The sequence below is a fragment of the Anoplopoma fimbria genome, chromosome 5 (assembly GCF_027596085.1).
Source record: "Anoplopoma fimbria isolate UVic2021 breed Golden Eagle Sablefish chromosome 5, Afim_UVic_2022, whole genome shotgun sequence".
Classification (NCBI taxonomy): Eukaryota; Metazoa; Chordata; class Actinopteri; order Perciformes; family Anoplopomatidae; genus Anoplopoma; species Anoplopoma fimbria.
The window spans coordinates 5,765,948-5,784,277 of NC_072453.1; the positions used below are offsets into that span (position 1 = coordinate 5,765,948).

The following is an 18,330-nucleotide window of genomic DNA, read 5'->3' on the forward strand; positions in this document are numbered from 1 at the left end:
GCATATGTGTGTCTATTTAATACTTTTATTCCCTTCAAATCTTTGTTGTAAAGTGATTTTGATATAAATTATTTACATTTTGGGGCCAAAGAACAAATACATATACTGAGAGAGGAAGACAAACAAAGAGAGACATAGAGATTTGCATGCACATTAAATAATTAGGTTTGGAGCATCACAAAGTCCAGTGCAGGTTGTGAACCTCATTGTTTTCTGATTGTTGGTTAATCGAATGGGTCGAGGGAAATTCGGTAAAGGGTTGACGTTGGGCTCATTCACCACTGATCGCCATAGTCCGAGCTGTAAGGGTGGAGAAATAGCATGTTAATTAACTTAAATTAACACTTGCTGCATCCTTATATATGTTAGACACCACCTCAACTGTTAAAACATACAATAGAGACATTATGACGATGACCAGTGAGCTGTGTGAATCCACAGTGAGATGAAATGCTAAGCAATACCTGAAGAGTAAAATATTAATAAGAGCAACACAAACAGCAACGTAATCCTTCTGCAGTGGGGCTTACAGCATTAAAACAATTTTACAATATGTCAGACCAATATTGGCAGGGCTGTGTTTTCTATGTAATGTTTTTACACTGATTACTCTACAAAATGAGTGTAGACAGCAGGCGTTGTAAAAGCAATGTGCTAACTGGTACCAGTATCAGCCTTAAAGAGCCCAGTATGATTAAATGTATGGACTTCGTCATGTTTCTCTCACCGTGGTTCAGTGTCTTGGCTCGAATCAGCCCCAAACAGCAGCCACGCCACCGCCTGCTCGGGGGTCGACCTCTTTCCATACCTGAGGACAAATCAAACACCGGCATGTAACGACTGCAACTGAATATTATCTGTAGATTCTCATTCATGTGAGACTCTTCTCTGCTTTCCACTAGCATCCACTCGGTCAGCATTTCACTGGGTGCTCTTGCGGTCCGATCCCATCAGCTTTTGCTATGAATTTCAACGACAGGGCATCTTTTTTTTTTTTAAATAACCATTGAGCTGGGAACGAGTTACTGCAGCAACACCCACCCTGTTGAGTTTTCATCTGCATTGCTTCTCTATTCAATCTCTATGGTCCAATCACAGACCAGCAATTATCTTAAAGTAAATGAGAATTTTTAGGTTCACAGAACAGTGTCCAGCAGGGCAAACACAACAAGCTCCTCCGACTTTGTCTTTTCAAGTCTCTTTACTAAAATCAATGCCTGGCCACTGAAGAGTGAACCTGCCTTTGTTAGAGGCATGAGGGGCTACACTGTGAGTCCTTTGAGTGCAATGACACATCCAGCCTCTTTAATTACAGAGACTTTGCTCAGCTTCCATCCCAGAGAAACTGCTCACCCACTATTTTCTCCAACTAGAGAAACAGAACTAATTTCTTCATATTAAACATTGTTTTATCAAGATATGCTACACAGCAGGTTATTGTTTTTCATAATATAGTTATCTGATCAAAACTGTAATCAGTTATATAATCTATGTCACAATTTAGGTATGACTGATGAAATTATGACTGATGAAAAAAGGTGCAGAAAACCTTTTAAGTATCAAATATTCTGTCATGAGCCGTCTTGATTTTTATCTAATGGAAACAAAAAATAAATAATTAGGATGTTTCAGCATGTCTTTACAAGATTTGGGGTCCTAACGGAGACATTACAGGCTCCTATCAGGTCTGAACTTTATATACTCTTCTGAGTAAAACCAGAACCCTCTCCTCTGCCTCATTATTTCTCATAACAAGCACAGCAAAGCTTCGCATCACGACCATAACAACCCAAAAGACCATCTTGACTTGCTAAAGACTGGGTGAACTCTTGACCACCTGGAAAGTCTTGATTCAAAGTGGAAAACAGGCCTTATATGAGTGAAATCATGCCACAATGTAAAGGGAGGTGGAGGAGGACCAGAAGATAACAAACCACTGCAAGCTGTCCAGCATTCACTAGCCCTTCTTTCTCAGTTTCTCCATATGTGTTCATTAAAGAGTTATACTCACCAAACCTGATACGCTGTTAAAAACAACTTTACTACATTACATTACAGTCATTTAGCAGACGCTTTTATCCAAAGCGACTTACAATCAGTAGTATATTACATGTCATTCACCCATTCACACACTGATGACAGGCTACCATGCAAGGTGCCACCATCAGACTCTAACTAACATTCACACCGATGGCAGCAACTTGGGGTTAAGTGTCTTGCCCAAGGACACATCGACTGCCGAAGCCGGGTATCGAACCACCGACCCTCTGATTGGAGAACTACCTTGCTCTCCACTACGCCACAGCCGTTAAATAAACTATGATGAGTCTATTGTTTTCTAGAAATCCCTGCATTATCTGGTAGAATAATACAAATAAAATGCAGTGTGGTGAAGCTGACTCACCTCTGCCTGGTGATGAGGTTGACATAATGCCTGACAGCCGCGTGGTATTTGGCCCAGTCCTCCGGTGAGGCGTTGCTCCCCGGGCTCTCCGGTTGGGGAGGGTAGGCTTCAACACAGCCGCTCCAACACACCAGCAGGCAGACGACGAGAGCCGCAAGCATCATCCACGATCTCATGTTGGCCATCTGAGGAGAAGCAGCGTTACCATGGTATGATTTACCTTGGAAACTAGAACTTTTGTTGAAACCAATTATATTTTTTATTAAAAGTTTCTGTTCCATTTCAAATAACTACCTTAACGCACAGAAATGCCAGAAAAGTATTAAACTATTATATAAAAAATACATGAATTGAATCATAATTTACACCCAAAAATCCTTCTAGGATGCGGTTAGAAATACAAGATGCATTCAAGTCTGAAAAGAAAGTAGCTTACACTTTGAAAGTTGTCTGGTGATGTGGTCTCCCCGGTGTTGCCCCTGTGTTGTCGTCTCCTCTCAGTTCACAGGGTTATATAGTGCGGGATGGCACCTGATGCGCACTGAGGAACAGTTAACCACACCCCTCTCTATGGCGTCTACAGTGGAAACTTATCTCTTCATTTGCAGCATCCATGCATGATTTATGATTATGAAATGGACCAAAAAAAAGACAAATGGAAACCTGCTGGAATTATTTGTTTTGCATGCTGCCCCTTCAACACCATGAACAGCACCAAAAAAACTATTTAAAAAAAAAAATGAAATAGTCCAGTCACTCTGTTTTAAGTCAACTCATTTTCTGGTGTATTCATTGGATCCTGCTGTATGCCTGGCCCTTGTTAGTAGGTTTTAAACCAACATGTGAAGTTACAAGCCTCCAGGTGAAGAGCAACAGCACAAACATTTTGTGAGTGATGAAAGGAACTAGAAGGCTTCAGAAAGCAGACAGTATTTCCAAAAGGAAAATACACAATCATGTACTCACCTGCAGTGAAATCCTGTCTCTCAAACCAAACCACAGCAATCAGAAAACATTACAGGGGCTACACACTTGAAATAAAGACCTGGGCAGCACTTCAGAAATGAAAGTGTATCAAATGTGGGGATAGATGGGATGACTGGCCCTGCAATATACTGCTTAACAACAGAGATAACTCATTCTTCCAGCTATTACAGTCAGCAGATGTAGTCTCTATCCATCCTTATTCTGCTGCCAGAGGTTTTCTCATAATTTCCTTTTGTCATGAATATTGAAAAAGGCCTAACTTGAGAAGATATCGTAACACACAATATAAGCTTGATATTTGTTTCTTGAAAATATGTACTTCAAAAGTTTATGTAGTCCTAAATGCACTTAATTTCATAGGAGTGAGTTAAGGTTGTGAACTTGTGTTTAGTATTCAGTGTTATATGGTATTTGCACATGAAAGAGATGCCAACATGACAAATAGGCAAATTAATGTTTTTTTGGGTTGTTTTGTTTAATTAAGGTGAATTTCTTGCAGTGCACAGGGACCTGTTGTAATCACTTGTCCAATTGTTTTATTGACTCCGGTCTATTCTGTGCTTGGGATACTTAATGAACAAACACATCCATCACCCAGTCGATACAGAGGATATGGGATGGGAAATGCCTGTTTGTGCATGCCCCCTAAATTACATTGTAAAATATAGACATAGGTTAATTCACAACTTTTTTCTAAATGTCAATTTATTATTGTTAATTCAGTAATATGAAATGCATCTTGTCCAGGAATGATGTAGCCTAACGTGTCTCATCATTAGCCACCTCAGCTTTGGCCCTCTATGCATTCATCACCCCTACATGTATTATTCACATGATGATAAAACCAATAATATGGTCTGGAAGTAGAGGTCATAGGCTACAGCACCCACAGATCAATAATGCTTTTGTGTTGCACATACTCACACAGACAAAGTGTCAGCATATTATAGTTTAATCAAATGATTCATCGAGGTGTTGGTGGATCAAATATCTCTTGTATTAACCCTTACATGAGGCTTTTTCAAATTGGCATCACCACAGACTGTTGGTGTGGCTGTGGGCTGATGATGCTCATACGACATGAGCACACAGGACAGCATGTACATAAATACCTTTCAGCTCTCAAGTGCCGAGGCTGAGTCTAATGTCATCGGTCACATTTATGACCGTTGCTGCGGCTCCTGTTTATCTTGGATCTTCACGGTCTGCTGTTCGGTTCATGACGCCTGAAGCCGTCCCACGTCCAACAGATCGGATGCAGTGATGTCTTTTTAGTGTGCACACGGTGAGTGGTTCCTGCTCCTGTTCTTAATGTTTGCACATAATATAGAGATGTACAGCTGATTTTATGCCAGAAGGGAACCTGAAATAAAGTTTTTTCTTTAAAGGCCCGCTGTATAAGATCAGCCATGTATTAGATCATTGGTGAATCAAAGAAACTGTCATGGTTCCATTTAATGCAACAACACACTTCTTGTTGTCCAACTGGGCTCCCTGGGGAGGTCATGAAAACCCTTCTCCTGTGTAGTTTATGGGGCTATAAAACAACATGTTTTTTTCCCTTTGTCTGTCCCTAAACCCTTGTCAAAAACACAACTTGATTTAGGCATAAATCCCCGCTGACAGCCTCTGTAGAGCTGCCAGTGTTGACAATAAAAAACGCATTTAAAGTGTATATGACCATGCCATAAAGGCTGTGAGTGGATTGTGCTATTACACTTTGATTGCGCTGACCGTCTCTGAGCAATTATTGAACCATCATTTAAACTGATATTGAGGGACAATTGGTGTGCTGCCGTCTTCCCAATGACCAAATTGATGCAAAATAGCAAAATGGAACCTTAATCGGATAATCATGGCTTTTAACAATCTGTTGAGTTGGGAAAAAAACAAGGGGAATAACTAAAAGTGATTAAATAATGAATAAATGATCTCCCATTCAAGGGAACTGATATGTGTCATCTCTGTCGTAATCACCCACTTCCAACAACTAACGGTGGCCACCCTGAACATTTAGTTAATTCCACTCCAGTAATCAACCTCTTTGCGTTCACTCTACGGGTTGTAAAAGTCAATGACAAGAAACAACAATATGCACAAGACAAACTCATTAGCTCCCTCCAGAGTTTGTAGGTAAACACTGAGAAAGTAACAGCCCCCAGATAAGGGAAAGGCTAGACAGTTAATGTTTTCACGGTCCAATGAGCTCCAGCTAATGCACTCCTGAAGAGCAGTTTGGGCTCCTACAGAGAGGAGAAGTGTTTGAGTTGCCATCAAGGCCAAGATAATAGGACCAGTAGGACCAGTTTGAAAACTTTTTTCTCTCATCTTGCTCATTTTAACCATCTTTTTTTCTTCTGATGCAAGTGATGATGTCTGACTTTGTGATGTAAAACTTTGAAATTTCCCAGCCGAGAGCAAGAACAGGAGCAGATCATGATGTTGGAAACCTACTTACTGTAGGAATCTGCCTCTTCTCATCCAATGGTGCCCTAAAAGCTTTTCTCCCCAACCTGTCGTCACCATTTCCATCTGCATTACGCATGCCGCCTAGTCCAAATACAAAAGGAAGATTACACACACACGATTGCAAAAGTTCAGTCTGGTGTAAGAGTAATCTGCCGGGAGAAAGTCTGACTCCTTCCTGCCATCACAGACAGAATGGGGGGAAATGATTATGCGTTTTTTTTATTTAGCCTTATCTTCAGACTCGGGGAGCGGCTAATATGAGCAGAGTGCTTTTCAGGCATGCCTGTTTGCACAGCTCAGGAGACAAAATGGGGGGTTGGTGGGCTGCCCACTACCACAGTTAGGTAATACATGAACATATAAATGGCTCTAAAAAGGGCCATTGAGTGCCTGTCAGCAAACAATAACATATTTCTCCTTAACTTTCATGTTACAGACTTTTCTGCATTTGTTGTGGGGCATAAACACAGCTTCTTCACAGAGTAAGTCCTAGAAAATAGTTTGCACAAGTCAGAGCATCTCATTTGCTTTCCAAAACAGCGATGCCTTATGTGATTCCCATTCCTCCCGCAGAGGAACAAAGCTGCTCCGCCAAGAGCAGCATTACTTGCTTTTTTTTTTCTTTCTGGAAAGCAGAGCCAACCAATTACAGAAATATCCCAGGGACTGATGTATTTACGAGGGAGCTTTTAATGGCAGCTTCAGGTAGGTCTGATGAATGGCGAGATAGATGTCAGGATTTCTCGGGAAAGGTCGCTGATTTGATTCAGAGCCGGTGTTCTATCTATAAATGATTCCCCCTTAAAATCTGCAATGGCAGAATGAAGTCATGTCTTAGTCACTTGCCCCCCTCTGGGCATCAGATCATGCAGAGGAGTGGATGACTATATATCTCGTAAACTTACAACATCAAATTAGATGCGACTGTAATCATGCGTCACAGCACGCTGGGCAGAAGCTGTAAACAGCTGATATTGCTTGCAAGCTGTGGAGATTAATGTCCCAGGGGGGGTTGACTCAGGATCTACTCCCAATGGACAGCAATTACACAAAACATGAAATTGATTGATCCTTGCTTGGGAACTCTAAATGAAGATGGGCTCCACGGTCCAACAGATACAAATACCCTCTACAATCAATCAATTATTTTAGTAATTACAGCAAATGAGCTACATGTAACTTAGCTAGTTGGTCATCAATACCCAATAAAACCATTTGGTATGTTATATATCTTATTGTGATCCAGGACTGCATGTGTTGCTGTCCATGTTTACAACGATTTTACAATAGATTGTTTTCTTGATGAAGGGAAACTTGAAGAAAACAGCATGATGAGTAAACTGGTAATGGATGGTTTAGGCCAACAGCAAACACACATCCCCAGTTTGGGATATCAATCACCTCTCACTTGCCTCAGAGGTCTTTGTGAGAGAGGCCATTTATCAGACACACCTTAGAAAACACAAGGGACGGGGATATTGGAGTAGCCGGGAGTGTCGGTGAAAGAAAATGGCTGATGTTCAAGCTGTGATATGCCATCACAGCCTCAAAATATAAATACACAGAAGAGAATGGTCAGTGTTTCAGCCTAAAAAACAAAAACATGCAAACAAAAAATCCATCCAATAGTTGATGAGACATTTCACTCAAAACAAAAAATGTAATTCATCCTCTGAGAACATTGACTTGTACATGAAGTTGTGCTAATCTATTTAGTGCAGCTGGAGTTGTTTCATAGGATAAGCGAAAACTTTGACCTGCTGGTGGCGTTAAAAGCAAAGTCAGGGAGTCACAAGAGGCTTTAGGGTTCATCCTAGGGGGACCGTGAATGCATGAACAAAGGTCATACATGAAATAGCTGTTGAGATATTTCCATTTGAAGACCAGAACAGCATACGCAACCCTAGAGAAATGCTGCCAACATGGCTAAAAAGATTTAAAAAAAAATCAACATCTGATGATAGTCAATTGGATTCATATTGCAATTTTACCTTTCTGATAATAGTCAAACAAAACAAGTAATATGTTGGGTCTTTAGAAAGCCTAACACATTTTGTTTAATTTGGTAAACGTTGGAGCTGTTAGTTTTATTCCATTTTTTCATCCCATCAGTAACGTAAACCAGCAACAGATTAAAATGTGGTAAACCGTCTCAAACATCTTCATCATCACAGCCTCTCCATAGCCCCATCTAACCCGCTGTATTCCCTTTAAAAGTGAGATGAATGATGTTAATCAGCACATGGGAGCTCTGTTCATCCCCCCAGCTCCTGCTTGTCCTGCTCTAATAAAGCTTTCTGCCTGCATGAGTAATTACGCTCATATGTCTCAGGCATATGAGCAAAGACCTGACTGGATAAAAGCTCCACTCAATGGCCCCTTTCTGGCAGCCCAAGTTGTACCAAAGCACAGTACAATTAATGATCCTTCATTAAAAAAAATGACTGTTTAAAGATGGTTCTTGGAGACAATTTAATCAAAACTACTGTGTACAGAAGGAGGCGGTGTTTTACAAATACTTTTTTTATTCACTTGAAGACAGCCTTACATGCCGTTTACATCAAATGTCTACCACTTGCAGTTTCCCTTTAAAGTTTCATCATTTAAGAACACTATTTTAAACAGAAAAGAACTAAAACCAAGTCACATCTCAAACATAACACTAGGGCTTATTAATCTTATTCTGAAACTATACATGAAAACGTATACATGAAAACATTACAAACTTGTCATTCAGTTAAAGCCCACATTTGCAAATATAAAACTAAATGCCTGGTCAACATAAAGCCAAAGCAATGCTCTTTCATGTCCCACTCTGAAGGGTAAATACAAGTAGCAGTTACAACATCTTTGATTCAAAAAGAAAACAAATATTCTTAGATTTGAAGCTCACATATCTGAAAGCAGACCCATTTTAAGCACTTCCCACTTCTTTCTCTAGCAGTGTCTCTACCATCTTCGGTAAGAAGACTTCCAGGAAATGAAAGAAGTCTTGAAAAACTCCTGTCGTGTCACTGATTGGCTCCAACTTGAGCACTGCCTTCGTGCTTTCTGTCTCACCAACCATCAGGGGCTGGACCTTGAACTCCATGGGCTCCTTGAGCGCCGGCTCTTTTTCAATGATGTGAGCTGTGACCTTGGACTCCAGCTCCATACAGCTGCCCTCTGGCCTCGTGTCTGTATCCTTGATCAGCTCCCTTCTCACTTTCCTCCTGCCGGCCCACACCATGTGCTTTTGCACACAGATCCAGTGAGGGAATTCAGGTTTGCCCCTCTTTGCCAGTCTTGGCTTTTTGACATGAGGCGACTCAGAAGCATCACTGCTGGAGGACAGCTGCCTCTTGGCGCCGACCGCAGCTGTACCTAGAGGGCTGGCTGCGTTTGGGGATTCAACGCTGTCATAGCTGTCGTTTAGTGATGTGTTGAAGGAAGTGGAGGAAGTGTCCATTTCCACAGCCGAGTCGACGACTGAATCCTCGCCAAAGATGGCGTCCGCGGAGGGAGAGAGGTGACACTTGAGAACACTTTGGAAGACTCCCTCCACAGCAGAGCAAACCTTCTGAAACCACAGCAACCGGAAGCCGTCTCCCGCCGCGTGCAGCTGATTACGCAGAACTTCAGGGAGCGACGCTAGTTTGAAGGGGATGCTGATGGTCAGCTGCTCCGTCTTGGCCTTTGGGACCTCCCCATGGGGGGTGAATAGGCGCACCAGCCCCCATGATTTCCCCTTGGTGGATTTGCGCTGGTACTGCAGGCTGCGGCAGTACTTGTCAGCCTCCTGGCACTCCTTCTGGAAGTTGCGCTGAGAGCGTTCGTTCAGATTTCCAGCTACGTTGTGGGAGAGATCGAAGGGGTCTAAGAGATTTAGGGGGCCCAGTTTGGGACCATGTGGCTGGGCCTTGGTGGATTTTTTCTCATGCATAGCCTCCTCTGCTTTATTCTGGCTGAGGAAATCAGTGATTGGGAGTGCACACCCTTTCCTGACAGATATGACACTACTGGCAAAATCAAACTTAGCGTAGAAGGTGAAGAAGCCGAAGAGCAGGGTGCCTAGATAGAGCAGACAAACATATAAATAAAGAATGAAAATTCTGTAGTGGTCATGTTGGCATTGTAATTACGGAGGTTAAAATAAGTCGTATTTAGAATATAAAAAGCAAGGTTACAAAAAACATGTTACTCGTTTTTAAAAAATGACTCTCACTTACTGAGGTCCTGTGTGTTCTTGCTGGGGGGCACAGCAATAGGCTGACTAGGGAAGGTGCAGTTCCAGCCCTCGATCACACACTCTTCCTCCTCACCTTCAATAGAGGTTAACACATAATGATTATTAAACAGGTTAACAAATAACTTAAATGACAGCAAAACAGACAAATTAACTTGCTGCTTTCAATTTATGGGTTCATCAAATAATCTACAATATGAAAGACAAATTCTTATGATAAAAAAGAAATATTTGAAACAGAGACTTACTGAAACCCCTGACTTAGCTTATTCTGTCTATTCTATCTATTATCTTAGAAATAAGTCATTTGCTGCCCAAATTGCAATTCAAATGCTTTTAAACTGCAAATTTTCACATTACATATCATATTATGCAAAAAAAAAAAAGTGTAGTGAGCGGAGGAGCCCTGCAGCACTTACAGGCCATGTCTTTGAGCTGGTCCACTGTGGGGAGGACAGGGGGCTCACAGTTTTGCAGGAAGAAGATGATCAGCAGTGTCAGAGCGTAGTTGTTGAGCAGAGGACCGGCACCGCTGGGATTACCTACACGTCAACATGAAAATGTGGTTGTGTTGTTAATCATTGAAAGGATGAAACTATGATTAGTGAACATGTGTATATAGGACACAGCTGAACGATAAAAGCATTAACATATTTATAATGGTGTGTGGGTTTAGTTCTCTTACAAAACAGTAAAAGCAAAGTTACGCTGATGTAAAAGGGCATCTGTGCCAGTGTAAAGCCAAGTACACAACAGCTGCTGTTGCTGTACAATAATTCAGCCCTCTGTATGATGTACAATCACAACATTATAAAACTCAGCAAACAGACCCTGGATCTGCCCTGAATGACACAATCACATCTCTGTTGACATCTAATGCAACTATCATTGTCTCGATTTACAATATCTTATAAAGCTCTTTGTGACTGCGTTTACGTTTTCGTTCAGTATCAAACGGTTTAGTTTGGTTATCCTCAAGTTCTGTTGGGTTTACAAACTAGGATGGATAGAGTGTCTTGTAGCATGCGTGGTGGGACTCTCGCTTGTAGTATGTTGCCATTGTAAACTTGAGTGAAACCATGCATGTAATAGACTGCAAAACAGCCCAGATTCATATAGTAATTTGAAGGTAGAGAGCTTCCTTCTGAAATAAGATCATTTTCTTTTTTTGATTATTGCTTCTTGGCACCTTGCAACACAGATCTATGTAATCACTTCAACATGTGGATCACAGCAGCCTCAAAATGCAAATAAAAGATGGTATGCCTCGAAAGTTAAGGTAATTAGGGTTTGATAACACTCTTGTTAAGTTTTGATTTTATATCAGGGGACTCTTCTGTACTATTACAACACAAACAGAGATGTTCTTGTGCCATTTTTCTTTTTAACCACAGCTTTTATAACAAGGCTCTAAGAAGCATGGCAAATCTGTGTGTCCAGGCAAATCACAACAAGATCATGAGGGGCAAATGGAGTTCCACTGACACCTGTTGATCAAAAAATGAATTACTACCTAAACATACACAAAACCACAACACACTAACCTTGAGTGTAAAAAAAAGATATTCTTACAAACAGATCTAGTGCTATACGCTATGCTCCAAGGTCGTTTCATCTTACCAGCCTGTTGCTTCTGCTTGGCCCAGTAGCGGATGGTGTAGGCCAGAGGCCTCAGTCTGTCCTCCATCCCTGAACACAGCTGGAGGAAGCGGGTGTTTCTGACAGCCAGTCTAGTAAAGGATATGGGATAAAAGAAAAGAAAACCATACTGTCAATCAGATCGCTGTGCAAGATAGAATCATTTCTCACCACATCTCATGACTTTCAATGCTAAACAGCATCAAGGAAATCCTAAGAATTGTTAACCGACCTGTTGTTAAGGGTGATGTCCCCCTGCAGGTTAAGCTCACGGTGATGGAACTTGACCACGGGGAGGCGAGCACTGCTGACCACACTGACTTTGTGCACACTGGGGACACAGCGTCTAAGAATGGTTGCCACGAGTTCCAAGACCTCGGCCGGAGAGGCAGAGGACAGGTCAATATCAGACAGGATGGAGTCCTCGGAGCGGCCATCGTCTGACGTGCCCTCCCCTGCCTAAAGGAGGAGGGAAAGCATAAAGAAAAGGAATGATTCAATACATAGCAGGCTCCCTGTAAAGTTACATTATTCATTATTTGGCTATAAATTGTGTAGATCCAAAAACCTTATTTTTGGTACCAGCAATGAGTGAAAAATGCACTAAATAGGCTCCATTTACTGTGTATGTAAACATGCCAAACCTGTTCTGCAGTGGACTTGGCATGGGCCTGGAACACCTTGGTGTTCTCCAGGTCCAGGAAGAGGTCTAGATCGCAGGAATGGATGCCGAAAGTGTTCACAGATGAACCAAATGGCTGAATCTGGCTATCTGCAACCAATCCACACGTAGTATTAAAGTGAGAGAGCGAATCAATCTTTTGCACAATTGTCATTTTGCAAGAGAGGATTTCCAAAACTGACTGTACACATGCATGTTTACAAGAGGTCACCTGGAAAAAACTCTACGAAAACCTCTTGAAGGAGTTGAACCAGCAAGCCTCGAGCCTTCTTTTCGTTATCTCCCAGCTGAAATCGTTCTACAACATACTGCATCTGTGCATTCACCTTGAGGAGAACAAAGCACATACACTATATATCAAACAACACGATTTAATGGTTGATATACGATGTACACTGGTATGGAACTAAACTGAGACTCAAGAATCCAAGGGAGCCAATAGCAGTTCCTGTGCAACCAAGTGTATATGACATCCTTAAAGGGATAGTTTGGGTCTTTAAAAGTTGTCTTGCATGAGGTACATAGTCAGTGTATTAAAAAGTAGATGGTGGTCGACATGCACCAAGGTTTGGAGAAACAGACAAGAGTACCAGCACAGAAGATGCGCAATGTAGGGCAGTGGACGAGGGCAAAGATATTTTAGTCACTTAATAAACTCAACAGACGTATTTTTATATTTTCACCGCTTTATGTTGCCGTCTGACAACCCTTTCAGACAACTGAACAGAAAGTGAAACTTATCTAGACTGTTTTTGTCAATTAAAGAGAGCTTAGATAACCTTCACATTCAGTGCTGTTCCCCCAATATTCAAAGTATAGCGACCACTAAGACTGATATTGATTATTTTCTTCTTTAGGTGGATTTTTCTGGGAGCGTGCCGACCGCCATCTACTACAGGCAATACATTGACTATGGACAAGAACCTCATACAATCCAAAAGACCGAACTATCCCTCAACACTTTCCTTTGCATAAACCAGGTTTTATATTCATAACAGGATGCTTACAGACACCAACTGACACAGCTGAGGTTTGAGACGTTCAAGAGCTTGTTGGAGGTTCTGGGACGCGATCTTCTTGGGAATCAACTTGAAATCCTTCTTTTCCCGGGGTTTGACACGCAGCTTCAAGCCCTTCATCTGATGCTCAACACAGGACATGGTCGCCTGGATGCTGTCAGTCTCAGCAAACTGCACGATAGCGTACACTCCCTGTGAGCAGACACATCACAGTCAGACTACACTGGGGTTCATCAGTCACTTTCCATACGCTGTAGAAAACGTACACATTTTGTAAGGACGAGCACTGTGAGGTTACTGACACTTTAAGATGATCTTCATCTCCTTGAGAACAACTCACTGACCTTGTCTTTATCCATGACAATATCTGAGACAGGCCCAAACTTCTGGAAGTACTCTGCTATGTCAGTCTGAGAGATGACAGGGTTGATGCCACTGACGAACACACTGTGCTGCTCTTGGGTCTTCCTGGTGGCCCGCACGGTGCTCAACGTTTGGTGTTTCCGCCCTTTGACATGCTGATCCACGCTCGGCGCTGCAGGGAAATCATGACAGGAGCAGAAGCGTTACGACCAGGAAAACAAGTATTTTAAGAAAAATAAAGTTTCAAAGACCAAACAGATACAAGACTGAGCTTTCTAATCACGTTACATAAACGATATTTGGTTTATTGTATGTCCGATAATGCTCAATGTTGCTTGTGAAAAAAGGAGCAAGTGGGAAAACATAAAGTAGAAGTTAACTTTAAATGTGGCTGCGTTAGCTTAACGTTACTCACGGTTTGGTAGGTTGACGTTGCACAGGGCGCAGTGAAACCCTTTCGGGGTTGTTTTTATGTCACTGTCTGCTTCCATGATGGCAAATCAATGAAATATAACTATAAAACAAGGAATAAATCAACCGCCAAAGTGGTCAGGAAAGCTCGAGGCCGACTGCTCTCCATGCGCCTCACGCTCAAATCTCCCTCCACCGTCGGCTGTGCGTTTGTTTCGTGTCCGTCCCCGAAATGGGTCCGGGTTCTTCTCCTTTTTAATCACAGAGTTCCGTTGAAAGTAATTTAATCTATTTCTTGAGAATGTGTATCACATATTTATCACCTCTATGCGGACTTCTTACCAAGAATATTAGTTTTACTTAAGATAAGATAAGATAATCCTTTTTTTTTTTTTTTACTACTTTGACTATTCAAATGTATTAGTGCACTGATTTCATATCCTAACATTACCTTTCATTTTCCAATCCGTTTTATGTTGAAATAGAAGATAAGATATCTCGAAAGGTTTCATTTGAAATTTCCAAGTAAAAAGGGATTAAAATGGCTCAGCTGGTATATGCTACACTAAAATAATCTTCTATAATCATGGTTGATTGAGAATCCCAATTAAAAGTTTTAGTGAGGACATTAACTTCAATATGCATTATGACTCATGCATTGCATGGATTATGAATCTTGATTAAAGGGCTGGTGGAGTTTTCTTTAAAACCCGAGTCCATTTACCAATTTACAAATCTGCCTCAGTCCTTCACTTCAACATCTTAGAAAATAATGCTTTATATCCTTTGATAAACTCACTTTTCCTCTCGCCTTTGCTTACAAAAGTTAAGACCTGAAGCAACAAATTAAATCAAATGTAATGCCATTTTCACTTTCTTCTTGTGACTTACAAAAGCACGACTAAGATTTAGAGCCCAGTAACCAGAGCAGTATCTGTACCAATAACACGCTACATTGAAGCTTCAGGGGTTGACAATTTTACAATGTCTTCCAAGCCATTTGGTCAATTATTATTATTTTGTTACCTTAACCGCACAGACCACCAGAGAAATAGTTGAACAAAAAGACACATTGAGTCATATTTTTCAATTGTACAAAAAGAAATTTAATTATTACTTTTTTCCCACCATAAAGATATTTGTAAAACCACAAATGAACAACATACAACTTGTCACAAAAGAAATGGTTCAACAAGATTCCCTGCTGTATTGAAGGAAAAAAAAAAAAAGCAGTGCTTAATTTTCAGTCTATAAAACTACATTCTAAAATGCCATACAATCTAATAAAAACAACCGATTCAAAAAGTCATTAAGACGAAGAATATATATAAATGCTTTATTTCTTTGATGTTCTTCCTCTCCGGGTTTTGGGCTGTGCGTCAGCCTCGCTTGTGGACTCAGCTTCGTCGGCGGTTACATCGGCGACCTTTGCCCCTCTCCTGGTTTTCTTGACGGGCTGAGCTTCACCAACTTTGTCTGAGAGATCCTTCTCTTCAGTTTTGCCAGCATCCTTTGGAACATTTTTGCTTTCTGTGTCGACTTTGCTTCCAATTTTGGACTTCTTACCCCGAACTGCCTTCACAGGTGTTGCTTCTGGAACTTCAAAGACTTCACAGTCCGCTTTCCACTTGACGGCTCTTTTGGATGTTTTTGTGTCTTCTACGACAGCCTTGCTTGAAACTTCACTGGTCACCGGGGCATCATCTGCTGCCCGTCTGCCCCTTTTGGCTGGTTTTACTGAAGATGAAGCAGGCTCTGAAACCAGGACGGTGGATTCTGCATTAGTCTCCTCAAGGGGAAGGGCTGCACCTCGACGGGCTTTCTTGGCCGGAATGGCTTGTGAAACCTCGTTTTTCACAGATGTTTTTGCCCCCCTTGCCCTGCTCTGTTTAATGACCGGAGCGTCTGGCTCAGCATTATTCCCCTGTTCAGCATCCACCTCATGCTCAGGTTTTTCCTCTGGTACTACAGACTCGACTCCGCCCTCTTCAGTTACTCGTTTTCCTCTCGTACCGCGTTTAAGTTTGTCTGTGGAGCTGGCGGCAGGGACCTCTTGGACCTCAGTGGCTTTACGCCCTGCTCTCTTGGGTTTTGCAGCCACAGTAGCCGGTTCTTTCATCTTCACTGGTTCAGCAACAAGTGGAGCTTCAGCCTCCTCTGGGACAACCATTTCAATGGATTGGACTTCTTCTCCTGCTTCTACAAGGGCTTGCTCTGCCTTCCTGGTTTTCCTAATTTTTTTAGCCGGCTCCTGGGATTTAGTCGTCTCCACTGAAGTAGACTCTGGCTTTTCTTCTTCCTGTTTGGCATTTCTTCCCCTCTTAGCCCTGACTGGAGGCTGAGCGACAACTTCTACCACCTCATTTTGTTCAACAGCATCAGGTTTTAGCTTTCTCCCTCTCTTGGGTTTTTCAAGAGCAGGAATGGACTTCTGAGGTTGAGCGTCTGCAGGAAGAGACTCGTCACTCACATCTTCACTTTGCTCTGGTTGAGGTGGTTCCACAGGTGTTTGTTTGGATTTTCTCCCTCTGGTGGGCTTCACGACAGCTTCCTCCTCAGCGGGTGCAGACTCATTTTCTTTCATTGTAGACGTCTCAGTCACCAGTGTTGTTTCCACAGCTTTCTCTGGTGCCATTTCAGGTTGATCATCAGAGGGGCTTTCTTGAGACTTTGTATTTCTGCCTCTTGTCTTCTGTCTGACAGCGGGTGGTGCTGTGGCTTCAGTTTTCTTCCCTCTTCTTCCTCTGACTGGAGCTTCTAAAATAATAGGAGAGAGAGAGAGAAAAAAAAAAAAGGAGAAATGTTATCTTTACATTTATAGCAGTTGAACCAATATCAAATAACTGATCAGTTAAATGAAGCTGAGGAGTCTAGATTTGTGTGTTTACCAATGAAATTCTATGACAAGGACCATACATTATTATTGTTAAAACACTGCGGGTCAAATGTATGAAACTGTTCCTTAAAGAACATACTTTAGTGAACACTGCTTCAATAGGAGCAAACTCAAATGTCTTAATTTGATTAATGGGACATATACAATGTTAAACACATTTAACATATTCTCTCACTTGTACACGTGTAGCATGGAATCAGAAATCCTTTTTAGGTGATTCAGTTTAACCCAATAGCATGACAGCAGAAACACAAATAAGAAAGACGACATACCTTCTGTCATGTCGGCTTGGGGAACATCCTCACTGTGAGAACTCGGCACATCTTGCTGCTCGGCCACTGATGGTTCGGGTTGCTTAACTTTTCTCCCTCGCTTGGGTTTAACCACAGCCTTCTCCAGGGGTGCTGCACTGTCGCTTGCTTCGTGGTCGACATCAACTAGTGCACTCTGCTGACTCTCGGGTTCTGGCACCATTTCAGCTTCAGTGACAACCTCTTGGATCATTTCAGGTTGATCTTCAGAAGCTTGCTCTGCCTTCCTGGTTTTCCTTACTTTTTTAGCCGGCTCCTGGGATTTAGTCGTCTCCACTGAAGTAGACTCTGGCTTTTCTTCTTCCTGTTTGGCATTTCTTCCCCTCTTAGCCCTGACTGGAGGCTGAGACTGCTGCTTGGTCTCCACAGCGACAACGGTGTCTTCTACCACCTCATTTTGTTCAACAGCATCAGGTTTTGGCTTTCTCCCTCTTTTGGGTTTTTCAAGAGCAGGAATGGACGTTTCAGGTGACTCGTCACTCACATCTTCAGTTGGCTCAACGGGTGTTTTTCTGGTTTTTCTTCCCCTTGTGGGCTTCACGACAGCTTCCTCCTCAGCAGGTGTGGAATCATTTTCATTTATTGGAGACGTCTGGTCACTCACAGCTTCAGTGGAAATCTCAGTCACCAGTGTTGTTTCCACAGCTTTCTCTGGTGCCATTTCAGGTTGATCATCAGAGGGGCTTTCTTGAGACTTTGCTTTTCTGCCTCTTGGTGTCTGTCTGACAGCGGGTGGTGCTGTAGCTTCAGTTTTCTTCCCTCTTCTTCCTCTGACTGGAGTAGGGGCGACAGGTTCCTCACAGTGTTCTGCTTCCTCCTGTTTGTCATCAGCTGCTAGAGATTTCTTCTGGTCAGGATCTGTGGCAGTTTGTTCCATTTCTGTGACTTTGATAGTGGCAGCTTCCACTTCAGGCATCTTCTCATC

At 42.1% G+C, this 18,330-nt stretch overlaps 3 protein-coding genes across 3 annotated transcripts; all 3 read right to left on the reverse strand.

The window, feature by feature from the left end:
- Positions 1-90: 90 nt before the first annotated feature.
- On the reverse strand, positions 91-2,868 carry LOC129091006 (peptide Y). The gene is made up of 4 exons (XM_054598415.1): positions 2,841-2,868; positions 2,405-2,589; positions 728-808; positions 91-300 (listed from the first exon to the last, which is right to left on the reverse strand). The coding sequence occupies exons 2-4, from the start codon at positions 2,587-2,589 to the stop codon at positions 276-278; spliced, it is 291 nt and encodes a 96-aa protein (XP_054454390.1). The 5' UTR covers positions 2,841-2,868; the 3' UTR covers positions 91-275.
- A 5,459-nt stretch (positions 2,869-8,327) lies between these two features.
- On the reverse strand, positions 8,328-14,441 carry tut1 (terminal uridylyl transferase 1, U6 snRNA-specific). The gene is made up of 10 exons (XM_054598934.1): positions 14,203-14,441; positions 13,769-13,959; positions 13,413-13,616; positions 12,617-12,731; positions 12,368-12,495; positions 11,956-12,182; positions 11,706-11,815; positions 10,505-10,627; positions 10,069-10,161; positions 8,328-9,910 (listed from the first exon to the last, which is right to left on the reverse strand). Exons 1-10 carry the CDS (start codon positions 14,276-14,278, stop codon positions 8,775-8,777), a joined length of 2,403 nt encoding a protein of 800 aa, XP_054454909.1. The 5' UTR covers positions 14,279-14,441; the 3' UTR covers positions 8,328-8,774.
- An 839-nt stretch (positions 14,442-15,280) lies between these two features.
- On the reverse strand, positions 15,281-18,317 carry LOC129091456 (translation initiation factor IF-2-like). The gene is made up of 2 exons (XM_054599082.1): positions 17,367-18,317; positions 15,281-16,955 (listed from the first exon to the last, which is right to left on the reverse strand). Exons 1-2 carry the CDS (start codon positions 18,280-18,282, stop codon positions 15,535-15,537), a joined length of 2,337 nt encoding a protein of 778 aa, XP_054455057.1. The 5' UTR covers positions 18,283-18,317; the 3' UTR covers positions 15,281-15,534.
- Positions 18,318-18,330: the final 13 nt, after the last annotated feature.